The 19,463-nt window shown below is 38.3% G+C and overlaps 1 protein-coding gene across 1 annotated transcript in view; it reads right to left on the bottom strand.

Annotated features, from left to right (window-relative positions):
- The window catches only part of LOC121321066 (peripheral plasma membrane protein CASK-like), a 198,376-nt gene that overhangs the window by 15,487 nt on the left and 163,426 nt on the right, over positions 1–19,463 (bottom strand). The window contains exons 13-18 of the mRNA XM_041259976.1: positions 16,746–16,823; positions 12,265–12,345; positions 7,019–7,207; positions 6,021–6,099; positions 3,859–3,944; positions 632–700 (exon numbers count right to left, since the gene is read on the bottom strand). Coding sequence (XP_041115910.1) covers positions 632–700; positions 3,859–3,944; positions 6,021–6,099; positions 7,019–7,207; positions 12,265–12,345; positions 16,746–16,823 — 582 coding nt within the window. The remainder of the gene's footprint in view (positions 1–631; positions 701–3,858; positions 3,945–6,020; positions 6,100–7,018; positions 7,208–12,264; positions 12,346–16,745; positions 16,824–19,463) is intronic.

Genomic DNA, 19,463 nt, shown 5'->3' with positions numbered 1-19,463 from the left:
AACCATATACAGTACGGTAAGCACTAACGTGAAATGATACAACAATCCCCTACATTTAGCACTGCTAATTTAATATCAATATCATTATCTCTAGTTGAAAGTTATGCATCAATAAAAAGATGCAATTTTTGAAATGGACGAATTAGATTTTATAAAATGGCTCACAATTGACTCCATCACCAATGCTTTAATACCATTAAACTTACAGCAATAGGCAACTTGATAGAGCATGCCACACACTAAATCAATAAGCATGTTGGACTAGAAGACTATCCACTCCAAGACAGGCTACTGTTCTGGTATAGAATGATGAAACTTTTGCTATACTGGTATTAAACCTCCTTGGACGCCTGTAAGCGTGGCACGTAGCGTTTTCCTGGCAGTGCGGATAATGGTATGTTTGTTAGTACATGGATATGGAGATGGGGCTGAGCAGGTTCAGCCGTCTCCCAGGGTTCCGGTATCTTTGTTGTAAAATTGGTGCGCAGAGAATAACAGCACAGGCAGAAAGCGTTAAGAAACAAACAGCCACCAGCAGGCAATTAGTAAATCACAGGGGCTTTGAGAAATAAAATAAAAACCATGAACCCCACAACAGCAACAATACGAACACACTTATTAAATCCATTACCTCACAAGATGCAGACTGATTGCGATAGCTTGGCACAATCTTAAATGTGATGCTCCCTCTCATCTCCCTCTGTTTCAAAAAGAAGGAAAATAAGGAGGTATTAAAGTCAGCGCTGCACTGGGTACCTCTTAGATTAAACGTCTACAGTGGATCAATGGCAGCCCGGATTGATGAAATAAACACAAGAGTTAGAGTCCAGGGCTGCTTCAATAATAGCCAGTGCAACATGCTGGAAAATAAAAGCACCTCAAAAACACTGCCTTCTACTATATAGAAGTCATAGTCATTCTTTTTTTCCCTCAACACTGTAATAACCAACCTCAACTTTATTAGTGAGCTATTTATTTCCTATAATGTGAAAAGAAAATCTTCAAATCAAATTACACCAGATACAGAGGTTTGCAGAAGTATTCACCCCCTACCAATAATGTCACATTTTGTTGAACTACAAATAATGCATGCACAGTTTTTCAAAGCTGTAGTGGTTAAACTGAAAACTATTATATGAGGAGGAGTTTAAATGTCAGCAAAACTTGCAAAGAAAATGTACAAAATGAAATGTACTCGTTGCATAAGTATTCAGCCCCTTAAGTCAGTACTTGGTAGAAGCACCTTTCGCAGCACTTGCTAGCTTTTCACAGTAGGACGGTGAAAATTTTGCCCATTCTTCACAGGAAAATTGCTCCAGTTCTGATAGGTATATAAAGACTTTCATGTATTTACAGTATAATCGTAAATCTCGAAAAACTACTCACTTCTAAATCTTTTGTAGTCATTTTTGTATTACTTTAGTATAAATACATGTTAATTTGGATTCATATGTTGTTTTTTTCTGACTTTATGTGAACGAAGACACACACATTTTCCCATTTTCCCATTGGAAATAGTGATATTTTAAAATATCACTGTCCTGGTCACAAAAGCAAAGTTTGTGGGAAATAATAGCCATTTTCTATACTTTTGAGGCATAAGCAATTAGGAAATAACACTTACTCCCCAGGAACAAAAATTGTGTTACATAGTGTTTTCAATTGGATTCAAGTCAGGACTTTGACTGGGCCACTCAAGAACATTAATTCTCTTCTTGTTCAACAACTACAGTGTGGCTTTGGTTTTGTGCTTTGGGTCATTGTCCTGCTGAAATGTGAATTTCCTCCGCAGTTTCCTCTCAAATATTCACCTGTACTTTGCACCATCCATTCTCCTCTCTATCCCGACAAGCTTATCAGTCCCTGCTGAAGAGAAGCATCCCCATAACATGATGCTGCCACCACCATGCTTGACAGTTGGGATGGTGTTGACTGGGTGATGTGCAGCATTGAGCTTGCGCCAGATGTAACGTTTGGAATCTAGATCGAAAAGTTCAATTTTTGTCTCGTCTGACCACAAAACCTTTTTCCACATGTCTACAGTATCATCTACATGCTTTATCGCAAACTCCATATGTGCTTTAAGATGAGGCTTTTTGAGTAATGGCTTCTTTCTTGCCACCCGTCCACACAGGCCAGCTTTGTGTAGGGACCAGCTTATTGTTGATGTGTGAACACTGAATGTGTGAACATCTCAGACACAGAATTTTGCAGATCTCTCAAGGTCATTGCTGGCTTCAGAGTGACATAACGAACCAGTTTCCTGCTTTCCCGGCAGCTCAGTTTTGGAGGGCGACCTGATCTGGGTAGTGTCTGGGTGGTATGATGCATCTTCCACTTCTTAATGATGGACTTCACTGTGCTGAGAGGGATAATCAGCGCCTGAGATTTTCTTGTACCCTTCTCCTGCTCTGTGGAACCATGAAAGTTGGAACCATGAAAGTCTTTATATACCTGAGGGAAATTATTTACAAGTTAAACCACTTTGAGTACACACAGGCTGAAACCATTCACTAATTTTGTGACCTTTCAAACAAATCATTTGCACCTGAGCTGATTTAGGGCTGCAGTAGCAAAGGGGTGGAATACTTATGCAATGTGGGAGTAGTTTGTGTAGATCCTACATTTAAAGACTAATTTAAAAGCGTCATAGAGTATGCATAGGTGCCAACAAAATGTGAAAACTTTGCAGGGGGTGTGACCCTCCAACAAGTGTCGCAACAGATAAATAAAGTAACCAATTTTACCCTACTCTTTTCTACAAAGATGCAACGTTTATTTAGGAGGTCTAAACAGCGGCAGATCTAAATACTGCCATCATTTAAAAACCATTACAAGTGTCCCTCCAAACATGCATTCAAGATCAATGGAGCCAATGTGATGATCCCTCTGGAATCCCCAACAAAGAAAGACAATTTCGCACAACCTGTGCTCCCATGACCCAGCACACCAGTGCTTTTACCAGGTGAACCACTCAGGGATACCTCCAGGTTCAGCGTTTTAAGTCAAATTACCCAGGTCTGGTTACATAAACAAAAAACTTTGGAATCCCAGACCTACGGGATTTTCCATTTTCAGTCTGATGTGGGACCCTGTCCAACATCATCAAAAAGATGTAAAGCACAGGTCTAGTCATTTTTTCTTCGGAAAAAGCAGAGAAAACCCAATGAGACCGATAAGGGCCGAATGAAGCTGAAAAAAAGGGCGTATCTGATAGCCCCATGCACCACAGAGATAAGACGGACATAAACAAAGGAGATACCTGCTTCTGCATCCAGCGTTCAAAGAATATCACAGACATTTGCAGAGTTTTTTGAGATGTTACAGTAATAAAATAATGACTTCGATCGCATTACTGAGGAGTTTGGTGATAAAACGAGTGATCAGGAGAGGATTTCAGTATGCACGTCTATAAAGAGGTATGTGAAAAATACAGCGAACAAGGGGTGGGGCTTGGCTGGAGATGCAGTACTGATGTCCTTTTGCCATGCAATGCCTTTTAAACCTGATCTACGCTGGACTGCAAAGGGTTGAAGAGATACTCTGCTCTCACAATTTAAATATCGAAAAACAAATGGCCAAACAACAAAAACATTCTGTACATTATAAATAGGTTTATGAAACAATAATATGCAAATTCTCCTTTTGTCAATCTGAAATATAGGTCAGGTAAGTAGGGAGGACATTGCTCAAAAATGATGCAGATGATCGGTTATAATTGGCTTTAGTTGGCAACATAGTACTTGGAAGTCTGCAGAATTATTTGTTAATTCCACCTTTGTTTCTTGTCACCCAGAGTTTGGTTTTAAAAGAAGTAACAGATCCAGACACAAGCACTCACTCTCTCCGTTTACTTACAAGCATCTTTTGAAGCTGTTCCACGGTCTGGTTGGCTACACTGATTCCATTTATTTCTCTGATTTCGTCCTCGACATGCAGTGTGCCTAGAAGGGAAGAAGCAGGTACAAGCTTGTTATCACTCTGGCTAACCTGCAACTGTGAGGCAAATTGAGAGAGAGAGAGAAAGAGAGAGAGAGCAGGAGCGGGGTTCATTATAAAACGACATTGGTTATTTTATTGTTAAGAACAGAGATACCTCTTTACCAAAGGTTAACCCTCTGAGAGGTGCACCACCATATTCACAGGCAGGTGTGCTGGAACTAGGGGTGCTGAGGGTGTGGAAGCACCCCCTGGATTGAAGTGCTGTGCATCTGCTTCCATCATATACAGGGGTTACACTTTTGTTCAATGGCTTTCAGCACGCCCACTATAAAAACTGTTCCAGCGCCACTGCTTACAGGGTTACCCCATTATTAACTGCAGCAGATAAAACTCCACAGCTGAAAAACAAACCTAATGCTCTCCAAGGCCAGTCAATTAGATGTAATTTCCAACAAGCCTATCTGCTGGCCCACAGACACTGAAGACGACTTACAGCTTTGCTCTCTCAAAACCACATAACAGGAACGCCACTGAGAATCTTAGTGTGCGACAAACAGATAGGAATGGATTTAACAGAAGGTAGAAGATAACAGAAGTCAAAACAGCGTTCCAATTCTGCATATACTAGCAGGAGCCAGACTACGTGTCCTTGGAGTGAAGTGGTGACATGCAGGTATCAGAAATCAGGGGGCGTGGCACGCTTCTCTAAAGTTGACACAGTAAATGTAAACAAACTCAACAGAATGTCTGCCTGTGGATTAAGAAAACCGTAGCAACACTGCAACTTTATAAAGACACCACAAAACACCTGCTTTCACGTTTCTAGTGAAACATCATGGTCGACAAAATAAATGAAGCTGATTAACTCAAACCACAAAACAAACAGTCCATAAATTCCCAAGCCACCCATTTACATATTCCAACCTTGAATGAAAAAGCAAAACAAGTGCAACAAATGGTTAAATCAAATCATTTATATGGCAGTTGTCATGAATTCAGCTAATGCCATAAATCTAACACACGGGGGGAGAAGCACCTGTATTTGTACCGACACACTGAGGAATATTTACCATTTCACACTTCATACTTCAGCTTTAGTTACTTTCGCCTGTCACTGGACTTTCAACAAAGCCTGCTTGGAACTATACAGGCAGGCTGGCTTACATGTGTCATAATGAAAATAGCAAGCAATGTACAGAAAGAATGTGCAGTTGCTGGCTCAGCTTGTTAAAGACAGACACTGGAGTGTCAACAAGGCGCACTAGGCTGCAGCTTGACTTCACCAGCACTAGGCTGCAGTACAAGAAAACAAAGGCTAAAAAGCGTGATAAAGGTATATACAGAAAGATAATACTTTGGAACTCTCTGATGTAATCAAGTTCAGCTGAAAAGGAAAATGGCGCTGTTGTCAGTGTGCATAGCTATTTTATGCTCGCGGGGAGGAGTAGCAGCCACGTCACACTGCTCTGACAAGAGTCTTTGGTATAACTTTTCAGGTTTGGGTGTCTTAATGGGAAATACCCATTTTGTAATGGTTAATACTCCCTGTTTGAAAGGGAACAGTCCAATATCTTTCTCTCCTAGCCCAGTTACTATGTAAACAAGGCAGTGTCTGACTGGTTGAACATTTTGTATCCAGGGTCCTGGTAACCATGGTAGTAGAGGAGTACTGTGACACATTGCAACTGGCACTTTTATGACTACTCAAGACTCGCGGACTGCAGTTTGGAGATCTGATACAAAAACACACGAACTCAATGCAGCTGCCTACTGTGAAGAACTTTACTCCCTGAGTAATAGATATACCAATTCACAGCCTCCTATTTTCAGGCCAGATCCGAAGTTTGACCCAGCTTTCAGTATCAAACTCAATTAGAATATCCCTCAAGACCTACAAATTCAAATGGGACTGTCAAAATCGCCCAAGCAATCTCACCTACCTCTGTTGCGTAACCCCTCCACACATCTGTCAGCTTACCTTCAGTCATCTTCACTGCGTTAAAATGTTTCAATATATCTTTGCTTTAGGTGGACCGTTCAATCAAAACTGACCCAAAACATCCCAAACAAGGCCTTACCTTGCCTGTGGATCATCCCGCCATGCATTATTCGTGCAACAATACAGTGGTTCAGTTCATTCATTTTTAGAGTGATGCCCTGTTGGGGAGGAGCGGGGGGAGGAGGAGGAAGAAAAAAAAAATAACCTATGAACATTTTGGAAAATACTTGAGTCTTTATTAGATTGAACATACTGTTGAAGGCCAAACATTTGTCTAATTGGCTTTACCTATGCTTTGATTTGTTTTTTTTACAGAAGCGAACACATCTTAAAGATCAAGTTCATACACAATATTTGAGCAACTGAACTAAAGGGAAGGGGACAGAACTCAATTTGAGGCTGCATCCTTCAAGTCTATAGTTTATCATATCAGGTTTTAAGTTGCTATGTCTAACAATTGGAATATGAAATTATATTTCTGTACCACCTGGCTCTCTCAACAACTGGAATGAGGGGGTCAACAGAAGGCAAACAAAGGAAAATACGAATCATAGAGAAGATAAGGAAGAAAGCCATTTCATTTGATAAGCACTTGTAACCTTCACACTCAACAGGTCTTGTGGACAAAGGCAAAGCTGTTTACCACAGTGAAAAGAAATGACTGACCCTAACGGCCCCAATGCAAGTGATATTATGTTTTGCATGCAATTTAATGCAATGTAATTACCTGTATCGTCATTAAAATGTTGTTTTTTGACCACATACAGCCCAATCTCTCTATCATTTTAATATTCATGTGCAGTGAGGTGGGTTGCTGCCTTTACTATAGCACTAATCATCAATCAGGCAGTCCCAGGGGTGGGCCTAACAGACGTCACCAGAGAATAACGGATATATAGAAGTACCCCCCTTTGAAGGAAGGTCCACCTGTATTAACCCTGGTGGGTGAGCAAACTAATCTGGGTGCTCATTTTTAGGTTCTAGGGTGGTTCGGATTGCTTAAATGCCACATTTATAGAACTCTGTTTTAATGCTTCTGGATCTCGTCACCATTGCAACATGATTCAAGTGCCTTACCATGGGCTCGTCAGTGTTCTTCTGGAACTGGACCAGGCGCACGCGAGTGACGTTCTCCATGTCCATGTCGCCGTTGGCACTTTCCGGGGAGTCTCCGTTCAGGTATGGGGAGGTGGGCGGAGGCGTGACTCTCAGTGCGTCGTCGCTGTAAACCTCGTGGGCCACAACGTCATGGGTCTGTAGTAAGGCCTGAGGGGTACAAGAAACAGGAATAACATGCTATCAAGGTGTCCTGTACATAGTAAAGACTGGAAGATACTGCACATAGTGAAGACTTGAAGGTAGGGATGGGTTGGTATACCGGTTTTTCAGTTAACTGTGGTTTAGGTACATTATGGTATTAATACTGCTGCTTTTATTCTAAAACGCAATTATTGTAATTTGGTTATACACCGGTTAACACATTTTTCAACTGCATACATGCTTCTTCTAAATCAAGCCATGGTACTTGCAGCCTTAGCAAAGTGTCTGAGGAAGATCTTCTTGAGAACTGATACAGTATTTTGGTAATGGTTTTGAAGGAAACTGTCAACGACACAGAATACATTTCAATTGCTGCGTTCTGTTACCCAGTTTGTTGTGCCGGCTGCTCTTGGCTGCTGTCTTTCTAACGTCACACGCAGCTTTTACAGAAACACCTCTTCCAAACGTAGCACCCATTTTCAACGTGCTATATTTATATCTGTCTGGATTATCAACAGTCAGTTTAATGTTTTAGTTATTTAATATAGCGTGGACAAGGCTGTTCATGGCCTCATTGTAGAATGATAAAATGTATTTCTCCTCCGCTAACAAGTAGTTTTAGTGGTTATTTGCTTTACTATTAGCAGGTCACTCGTGATCTTTGCATCGTCCCCTTGGTTCACAGCCGCAGCGAGCCTCCCGCAGTAACATTTCAAAGCTGCTCTATGCAGAATCTGCACATATTTCTGTGGGTGTTGAGCGACGTCTACATTACATCTCTGAGGTTCCGTGCAGCACTGTGCAGAACTGCGGAAATCTGCACTATAAGAACACGACCAATGTCTCAAACAAACCTAGCACAGACCTGCGACTGCAGCAGGATAGCCAACTTATTATCAACATAGTTTTGTTTAAACTAGTTGTAACGGTATTCCAATTGTCTTAGGTAAGTGAAGAAATCTTTTTCTTTTTTTTTTTTTTTTCAAACTCCACATGTGTAATAATCATGATTGGAAGCTTACTTGTGCAATGTGGTAAATGTAAATCCAATCACAAGTTCTAGTATTAAAATACATTTTTTTTTTGCTACGCATATTTTATTTATCTGGTTGAAAAAATAAACGACTCATCTCTGCTCTATAATAACCTGTACGGGTACATGTTTGTGTTTTAAGCAAAAGACCGATCATTCCCCAATTCTACTTGCCATCAGCTAAACAAAGTATTTATTTATTTGTTTGTTTGTTTATTTAATTTTATATGTTAAAATACAAACTACAGCACCGCGTCATTTTGAGCAAATAATAGATGTTAATACTGTTATAGAACAACATTGAGAGTGTACAACTTTAGTTTTTTTTTTTTTATTATTATTCTGATAGTTACAAAAAAGAAACATACCAAGTTATTTGGCATAGTAAAATACTAAAATACCAAATGTTTAAATCATTCCATGAAAGGAAGTGTGTTTTGTTGGTTTTAGTTTTGTTAATTACGGTAATTTAAGTGATTTTCATTACTCTTTCTTCTTTTGAGCCTTTGTTTGATAACTTGCATGATGTACTCTATACCGTGATATTAAGGTTAGCACGGTATTGCAGGTCTATAAAAAATACTTCAAAATACACATCAAGATATTGCAAATTAATTTTCATTTTCCACAAGGTAACACTCCATTGGGGTTGCACGTTAAAGTTTGACATTAACAAAGTAGAAACACAAAGCCTTTATCTAGCCATATTGTGTTGTAGTCCTGGTTATTTCTTTTTGTTATCCAGTGAATTTGAGAGGAACTCGCAACATTTCTCACAAACAGTATGTCTTTGTTCGACAACAAGCCCCTTTGCATCTTGTGCTATTTCAGACAATATATCAACTTTCCCACCACTTCCTCTTCATGGAAAGTCCTCCACAGCCAGCTGCATAAAGCTTCTGCAGTTTTAGCAATACACTTAACCATAAGTTTCCCTTATCTAAAGTATTGACTAACATGTTCGAAGAAAACCAAGGTAATTTCACAATGTATTCCATGTAACTAGCCACTGTCGTTTAAAAGTCTCCAGCTGAGCTAATATGTTCTGAGAGTAGATTGATTAATGAATTACAGTCAGTCTGGTCACAGGAAGTTACAGGACTCTGCCAGGAGCCAACAAATGAATCAATGTGAGCCCTTATCCAGCAGCATTTGGCAAGCAGCCTGCTCAGTGATATCCCCTCTCCTCCTGTCCCAGACACAAGGAGGAATGCGCCAGTGATCACTCCTAAAAGGTGCCCTCCTCAAGTGTCCTGCTGAGCTAGGAATGGGTTTACCTCTCTTACACTAAAGCAAGTGCAGCCCAAGCACTATATGTTGATAGATGACACACATATATATTCTAAAGAGATTGAATCCTAGCAGTCAGATAAGCAGGCTGGCTCCCAGATGGGCTCGTTTTAGGAGAGGGGTAAAGAAGGCTACTGTATCTGATATATGACCCTGCTGCAGTCTTCAAACAAAAGTACAGCATAGACAAGAGAGACTGAATTCGAGCCAACACTGGGTTAGGAACAATTTTATTCAAGCCTGAAATTTAAAGGTGTAGACACATATTTCAAACATAGCGTAACCAACGCAAATTACTTAATTTCTGTCCTACAATTGTCTCCTACAATTTCAATTTTTGATTGCTTCTTTTCATTTTTCCAATTTTACTACTTTTGAAAGACTCAAAGCTGGGCTGGTCTATTTTTTCAGGAATGATTGTATTTCCCCAAGCACTTTCAACAATTCGAAAAAAAGAGCAACGTCATCGATGTCAACGTACTGATGTTTTAAAAATGGGTCTCACTGGCTGACTCCCCTTAAAAATAGTGTCAATAGGTGTATTCACCGGTTCTCTGTCTGGTCGGAAGTGTTTGGAAAAACACAATTATATACAGTAGCTAGAAAACAGTCCATAAAGAGTGCTGCATCTGTATGCATTGCAGCATAAATGTTTGAAATACAAAAGCACAGCTCTCCCCCGGCTTATAGCTATGATTGTACTGGAATCAAGAGACATGCAGACAATACTGGATTTGGACTTGCACATGCTGAAAAGGACATCATGGTACACATGCCTCAGCCACTAATTTTAGAGAAGTGATCTGCAGTAACAGAATGTGTCTGTCCATATGCTTAAGTGTATCTATAATTACCTGTATAACAAAACATGTTGGAAATCCCCAAGGAGGCATCAAAAAAGCCCTCTTGAAAGCTTTCTGTGGAGCAGAACTCACACCTGAGTTAAGTCACCACATTTACAGTACTTAATTTCCCCACTAGTATTTCGTCTACACCTCAATGTGTTTTTTCACACTTCCTAAAAGCAACTTACAAGATGCCACAAAACAACATATGATTAAATAGTGTCTTTAAATAACTTTATATAAAGAGTACAAAAACAAAAAAACCCTGCTGACTAAAAAAAAAAAAAAGAAAACAAGGTCTAGTGTAAAAACAGGAGGCGAGAAGCCTGGCAAAGAACTAACACAGCTAACCATATTACAGGAATTGGAAATGCCCCTGCATTCTCACCTAGGCCATGGGGATGTCTGCACAACCCTGTTCTCTTCACATACACTTTCCAATCTGTTTCTCCTTCTGCCACCTCCTCCTCCTCCTCATCCTGTTGCACACTCAGCAGTCATACAAGCAAGCTGGGATTTCACCAGCCTGTACCTGACAGTGCCTCCCTCCCCTCCCCTCCCCCACCTGTTGAGATAAACTGCTGTCTGGCAGGAGGGCTGTGATGACATCACCATGCAACCACAACTCTTTACGGGGCTGTACAAGTAACCCTTTCTCCTCCGTGCTGTTTTGTTATTTGGTAAGGGAATTCCTTTAATTCTGTCTCCCTCCAGTCTGAGTGCTCATTAAAAAACAGTGTAGCATAAAAATGAAGACAAAGTTGCATTTTTAGGAGCTTCGCAGATGACATTGTTGGTTATTGATTATTTTCTTTTGTGTTGTAAGTTATCACTATTGCATTTACATTAGGGTTAACACTTTGTATTGCAATGGAAAAAAAAAACATCCTTAATCAACATGTACTTAATTAGCTTTTGAAAGGAATGACAAGATTCAGCAGCGCAGACCAGCTTAAAGAATCCACCAGCTTTTGACCCATAACCCCTACTATAAATCTCTCCACTGCACCACTGGCATTGCAAGCTAATTACCACAAAGCATGTTTCAAACTAAGAACCTATTTCTGGTGATCTGTGTGAAGGTACCAATACACACACACACACACACACACACACACACACACAAAATGTATGTGTGTGAAGTATGAAGTAACCATATTCCTAAGATAACCAATGCATTCAATTCTTGTAAATACAAATTTCAAGGGACCAGCAAATAAAGTTATAAGCAATTCTTATTACCGGGTTCTAAGCCAAATGCATATGGTCAGTTCCTATTGAAGTTACAGTAATTATTATTGTACCCAAGCTTTTAAGAATGGTTGACAAAGTGTTCCTGGGAATGTTAAAATCTGCAGCAACATCTTTCTTTTTCTTGTACGGTGGTGCATTATCCACCTCTTTCAACACATCCACTTTCGTCTGCATGGATAATGCATGTTTTTGCATGAGCACAAAGACTTCTCGAAATGCATCATGGAATAAGTAGTCCCCAAACAGCACTAAAATACAGAACAGAGGCTGTAATCTGGATGCAAGGAAATACATCCCCACTATCCTTTACACTCAGCTGTTAAAACTACGGCAATTAATTTTATTAATTTTTTTTTTCCTGGGGGGCCAAAATAAATTTGCACAAACAGGAAATTCTAAGTGAATTCGTATTATAAGAAGTTAAATGTGCTAAAATTTGTCAAACTATCAGGAAACTATCGTCTAATAGTCATTTGTTTTAATGTAAATTGACTGTATTAAACGTTTCTGCATTATAATTTAAAAGGGAACAATGTCTTACATAATAATTATTTTTAAGATATAGATGTAAAAAAAGACATTTAATAAATGAACTCTCACATAACTGTACTGGACTTCACACCCAATACACTTGTACTCACCATAAAATGGGGCTGTGTGAGGATCCGCTTCAGTTCTTTAGCATCAGTGTTCTCTGGGTAACATGAAATCTCTTCCAGTACCTGCAAAATATACAGAGTTTGAACCAGCCTTAAACTTGTACTAGATATACAGTGCATAGATGGTTATTAAAGCTCAGCTATCACGTGGAGCAAAAAGAAAACAGAAAGCAAATAATCCCCCCCCTCTCGGTTTTCTAGCACCATCTGACCTTAAAATGACCACAAATACCACAAAAAAAGGTAGTGGTATTAAAAATGCGAACCACAGCCATTTATGATCAAGCATGAAATCAATCTGAATTCCTGAGGGGTTCCACTGTAAAACGTGGGATCGATCATTTATTGACTCACTCCTTATAGTCCTCATCTTTGACAGTCTATTATTTAATGTTTAATTGGCTGTTAAGATACAAAAGTAACAAAAAAAAAGGTAGCTATGTGTTGCATTATTTAAATATAGAACAACTTTTTTCTTTTTTTTCTTACTGTCGTGGTACTGGTCTTTTTTCTGCCCACATAAAATACCAAAATGCTTTAAAAAGACATTGACAAGTTAAAAGTTTTAAAATGCCTCCAGCTTACATATTCCAGATGTTTCAAAGCTGCGCTGGCTTCGTCTTCGGTGGAATTCTTAGTGTAAGAAGACACACAGGTGAATTATACAGTGCTTTCTACCAGCTCTACAATGATGATATGAATCGCTAAAAGACAGGTCATGTTAGTAAAGCTTTATCCAGGTCTTAGGCTCCCGCTCATATACAGTCAACCAAATCAAGAAGAATCAGTCAAAGGTAGTCGGGTTAGTTTTGCCCATCATCAGTGATCACCAATACATGTGCACCCCGGTCATTTTGAAAATAGTAACTTGCAGAAGATATTTTTTTTAAAGCATTTCAGTATTGCTTGTGGGTGAGAAGTGTAGAAAGGAAAAGCAGTGCAAAAGAAAACTTGAGATCTTGATTTACCCCAGAAAGCGTTACGGGGAATTCATGCATGCCATAAAATTCACCCTACAATTGGTAGAAATTACCATTAACAAATCATCCTGAATACACAGCAAGGCTTATACTGTACAGCTAAGAAAATACAGCTATTTCTAGCAAATAAAAAAATAAACAAATTGCTGTCAAATTTATGGCCAAATCAACAGCTTTTTATGTATTTTTACAAAACTAAAAACCCAGAATACACAGCATGAATGGATGCACATTATTACATCCTTCAGGTCATAATTAATAACACGCTACAGCTGTGCAGTATGAACTTGACAGTTCTTGTTAAAAACTCTCTTCTGTGACGAACAAACAAACATCCACAGTAAACAAAATCTGCTAGAGTATGCCCCCCCCCCCTTATAGATTCAGAGTATATAAGTGAGTAGTTTTTTGAGATTTACGATTATACTGTATTTACAGTATAATCGTAACTCTCGAAAAACTACTCACTTCTAAATCTTTTGTAGTCATTTTTGTATTACTTTAGTACAAATACATGTTAATTTGGATTCATATGTTGTTTTTTTTCTGACTTTATGTGAACGAAAAGACACACATTTGCCTGTTTTCCCATTGTTTTGTGTCCTGGTCACAAAAGCAAAGTTTGTGGGGAATAATAGCCATTTTCTATACTTTTGAGGCATAAGCAATTAGGAAATAACACTTACTACCCAGGAACAAAAAAAAAAAAAAAAAATTGTTACACGGTGTAATATATTAAGATCTAATAAGGTTGACTGTTGACAGTGACTGAATGGCTTAGGAGAGTAACAATGGCGTAGATGCATTAAGGGCTGAAAGCTTGGTATTAGTTGAGCTGGTTAGTAGCCGTGGTCTTCCATTAGGGAAAGTGTTATGTACAGCAGAGGTCAGGTAATAGTACAGATTAGGAGGTACTTAGTTTATAAGAATCACATCTGTCCCGGATGACTTGATTCTTATAAGTGGTTGATTCATAAATTGGACTGATATGATTACTGTGGTTGAGAATGAAAGCTTTGTTTGCTGCAGTGTAACTGGTTGACCAGTAGATGGCATGAGTTCCCGACGGTATGCACAGGGACTACACAAAGTATTGTTTAGTTAGTTCTCCAACTGAAAGCAAGGTTTATTTTATTAGCGGTTGCTTCCCCACTGCACTGTAAGAAAAATAAAACCAACACCAGTTTTAAACTGTAAATAAAGGCTCCAGCCTGATCATTTACACTGCCCTGGGCCACGTCACATTACAATTCGCTAAAGCACCTCTGCGCATCAGCAGTTTAAATATATTATACAAATGTGAATGGGGCTCAATCACTGAGGACAATACATCAAAGCAATCAAAACAAGTCCTCGTGGGTAATCAACTTGTTATATGATCACGATTATGTTTACTCAAGGCTGCAGAATCCTATTTTACTACAGTATACTTGAGAAGCGATTGTCTCGTGAGGGTTCCTAGTTTAACTGCCGTGTGGTGTTACATGTAAAGGCCTCTGAACTAAAATGACATAGTACAGTATTTTACTGTCAGGGCTACCACTGCATTTAAGCATCTGTGGATTACTTATTCTCTGTTGCGATGCAAATCTCACAGTTTTTCATTAAGCGGAGATGCGAAGCTCTACAATCCCTCCCTCCCCTCACCACACCGCAACCCCCCTTCCTCTACATGCATATCACACAGTAACACTGCTGTACTCAGTATTTATTCAATGAACGTGTATTCAATTTATTGAAACAAATTTTCACTAACAGAGAACACAAAAAAACATGACTACACAATGCAGTGGTGCAGTCACGTTTGATTACAAACAATGCAGGTGTTTCCTGCATCACTGCACTATCCACGCTGCATACATGCCTAATCACGTGAGATGTGATCAAATTCAAAAACAGCTTTTATTGGCTGTACACATCATTGCACTTGATCAAGTACCATATTACATGTACTCAGTTTGCCCTGAAATGATTCTTATAAGCAAATTGCTTGATTCTTACAAGCTGATTATTTTACATTGGATAGTATAGGAATGACTTTGTCCCAGTGGTTTTGATCACTATATACAGCTGACTTTTATATTACTGATTCTTATAAACGGAGTGCACTGTAATAATAAAAAAAAATCACCGCTATACACAAGCTACCATATATTTGTTCTGTTCTATGTGGAATCTTTCTGCAGATCACTGTTAAATTGACATTAAATGTTTTAAACATTTTTTTTATCTGTTAGTAAGTATATTATATACAAGGTTTGCTTCCTTATTTACTGAAAATAATTTTAAATGGATACATGAAAAATGCAATTTGAACTTTATGAAGTTGATTGTGCCATGACTTTTTTTCCAGTACTAAGATTAAAGCTTCATTCTCATTCCCTCAGATAACCTGGCAATTCTTCAATACCAGAGAATCCGGCCTTTGCATTATAAAAGATGTTTTAGCATTTAACACTGTATGTTCCAAACATCATATGCTTTATTCTGACAATAGAATCGTGATTGCAAACTGAAAGACAAATCTGACTGCATGCAATAGAAAAACTGGGCTCACCCCGGATAAGAGAAATGAATCGCGCTGTTTTCCCAATCACATTGAAAACAATTGTAAAAGTAGAGTGTTTCATGCAAAAAAACACAATTACCATCTCTTTCATATCATTTCAAAAGAATACCTCTATCACGAACTAACATAAAAGGAGAACATACACACAACGAGTGGTCAAAGCATTCAGTTCCAAGAAAGATATTTATGATACACTAGATTCCAACAGCTTCACCACAGAAAACACGATTTGAAATGTGGACACTTGTAGTATCAAGATAACCTTTATTTAACCTACTTGAGCTTTTTAGTTAATACACTACTTAAATACTGCCAAAATGCTGTCCACATTTGTTAAGAATGAACATAAATTAATTCTCAAAAGTGAACCATAGTGCCTGTGTCAGCAAAGAAAGTTATTCTCTAGAGGCAGGTAAATTATTTCATCCTTTTATAATACATTTTTTTAATTCTTCACTGAGCTGTCTGTGTCTTCACTGCAGTAAAAGGGGGTCTGGTGGCAATTACTACGCTCAAGTTTTCTTTGAGCATCTGAAAACATTCATAATATATACATCCACTAAATACTTAACTTTACAACCTTTCAACACTGGTATATCATTCTAGGAAAGCTAACTCCACTTAACAGAGACAAACAGACAGATGCACAGGTCTCGGGTATATAATGTAATAGACATAACATGAAGGACATATATGAGTGTGTTCATTTCAGAACTATAGAGCCAAACAACTAAATAATTAAATTAAAAAAAAAAGTTCATGTAGATATTTATAATAGGCCAAAATGTTAGTCGACACTTGAACGTGGAAGCTGAGCTCCTATCACATGTTGACTAGTGCTAAGGTCCCTATTAGCACTGCTAGTTTTACTTTATCTGTTCTCATCAGCATGAATGAGAGTATGGCCAGCTCACCTCTTTGGCTCTCTGTACGGCATCACTTGTGGGATTCCTGATCTGCGGGGAGGACTTTGTGTTGATCTTGTCATACAGCTGCAAGAAACATGAAACAGAAGACAGAGTTAGTCACCTACATGTATTTCCTTTCAGCCCTTAAGAATGAATTAGAGCTTGAAGCTACTACCTGTCGGGAGCCTGCTTTCATTTTACTAGCAATGTTACAACATGTTATTATAGGAAAATCATACTTTTCAAAATATTGTACTGTTTACTAGAGGGTTTCTCCTTCTTTATGCAAGTGATTCTTCTTCTTTAGCAGTGATTTCATTCACCAATACCATGCCAGAAGAAGTCACAAATGTATTATAGGATCATTTTACAGCCCTGGGGAATCACCCTGGAATTCACTGACTCCCAAGTTTTAAGGGTTATCCCAGGATCACCAAGAATAGGTAATTCATAATTTACTGTTCCAGTAAAATCAAGCTGTGGCTTCTCCAAGCAGGGTATAAAAAGCTGATCAAATCAACCCCTTAGCTGCCTCATGGAGAAACTGCAGTCCTTTTTTAAACAGAGCATGCCCCTTTTTACAGTAAACCACGCAAACTAAAACAAAGACACTATGAAACTAATACAAAAATGAAAGACCCAAATTGAACCGAATGACTCAACTCCAGGCATTTAATTTAAGTTAAGCCAAATGAAAAGCATAAACATAATATAAATAAAACAACTTTACTACTTAAATCACAAACCAATCTGGGAGTTCAGATTAAAACAAGCTGTGGACAGATCATCTTCACCTTTATTTATACCTTCCTTCCCTATCATTCATGTAGAAAATACAATACTATTTATACAATATGTATCAAAATGGCTCCTTCAGGCCTCAAGGCCTAAATTAAAGCAATTAAAGGTTGTAACACTAGCCCTGGTTATATTGAGAAAGGATTCTATTACTGATATTTGACTCCTTGGAATTACAAAACACAAAAAAAGCAGACCCAGATCACCTCGGATTAGACTTTGTTTCCGGTTTCCTTCTTAACTTCATTGCTCAGAAAAAAAGGATTTATTAAGAGTGAGGTTTCAGCTCCAGAGGAAGTTTTGTGGGAACTAACAAAAAACAAAAAAAACAAAAACTCCACTACAGTGCACTTGCTCAGCGAAACACTGTACAGTTAACAAGGAAAGATCAATAATTTGAAATTTTGTAACTCACCAGAAACCATTCAAAGTATTTCATATTTTTTGTTACTTTGTAACTACAGATACACAAGCCTCTAGGTACCAACTAAAGGTCAGTAGGGCAGTAGGTTAGAACTAGGTACGCATTTTAAGTCTTCAGCAAACTGACCACCACTGGCTCTGCATGGAAGAGGCCCCAGGAAAGCAGATTTCAGCCCCAGGAAAAGAAAAGTCATGCAACGAACTCAAACTGAATTCAACCTGTGACTGGCAAAAAGTACAATGAGCTTGTGGTCACAGGGTTCAAATAAGAGTCAGCTACTTTATTAAAAATGGGAAAAAGACAATGTTTAATCAAGCTCAATTAAAAAGCAAACAAGGGGTAACATTTATATCAAAACTATGGGGGACAAGGACATTAATTGCATGCCTTTCAACCACCAGTATGGAATAGGTAACATTGGCATTTCATTACATGAATTAACCCCTGGACACCCCATGCATTAAGAACAGAAATGAGAAATAGAACAAGCATGGACATAGCAGAGAGCTGAGCCCTATCCAGTATTGGACCTTTAATGCTTTAAGAGAAAAGACAAGCAATAGATCAAGATTGCCCTTACTGCAAGGAATGCAACAGTGAAAACTGAAATGTGTATTACAACAATAAAGAACTCATAGTACTGTCCTGTAAAAATAACTACATGTAAGGTTTCCATATTTGTCCTAGAACCTACAAACTTGTACAAGTTAAAGATCAGAGAAGAGAAGAAATCTGTAAGTACAAGAAACAGGAGTTCAGCATTAAACCTGAACCAGAAAGAGTGCGCATATACATTCAAAGCATCTTTGTCAACTTTTCTGATTGGTAAATATGGCTGAGCAATCCCAAGTAGCCTGTTTTTATAGTTTAACTGTAATACTTGTGTTATTTTTCTTACTGTTAATTTATAGATGGCCTGGTAATTAACCTAATTAATTAACTTTTACACATTTAAGCAGATTTTCTATATATTGCTTATTACTGTTACGTTAAAATTGATCTGCTTTGAACAGAAGTAGATTGGAGTAGAGAAAGCACCCACAGAAAAAGGATGGTTGTTCTTCAAAAATGTAGTACTAGAGGCGCAAAACAATTACATCCCTAAAGTAGACAAATCTAAATGTAAAACTAAATGGCCAAAATGGTTTAATAGATCAATTAAAAAAAATATTCAGCGAAAAAAGGCACTTTACAGAGCATTAAAAAAGGACCAAAAAGAAAGTACACAGAAAGAGTACACGGAACTGCAAACGCAAGTCAAAAAGGAAGTTAGAAAGGCCAAGAGAGAAATAGAAATGAACATTGCTAAGAGGGCTAAAACCAATTCCAAAATGTTTTTCCAATATTACAACAGCAAGAGAACATTCAAAGAGGAGGTTAAATGTTTAAGAGATACAAATGGCAAAATCGTAGATGAAGAAAAAAAAAAGCAAATATATTAAATGATTACTTTTCACAAGTTTTTACAAAGGAAGATACTGACAACATGCCCCACATGCCAT

Source organism: Polyodon spathula, chromosome 9, assembly GCF_017654505.1.
Source record: "Polyodon spathula isolate WHYD16114869_AA chromosome 9, ASM1765450v1, whole genome shotgun sequence".
Lineage (NCBI taxonomy): Eukaryota > Metazoa > Chordata > Actinopteri > Acipenseriformes > Polyodontidae > Polyodon > Polyodon spathula.
Note: the sequence above shows the minus strand (reverse complement) of the source record. Positions and strands in the feature narration are given on the sequence as shown.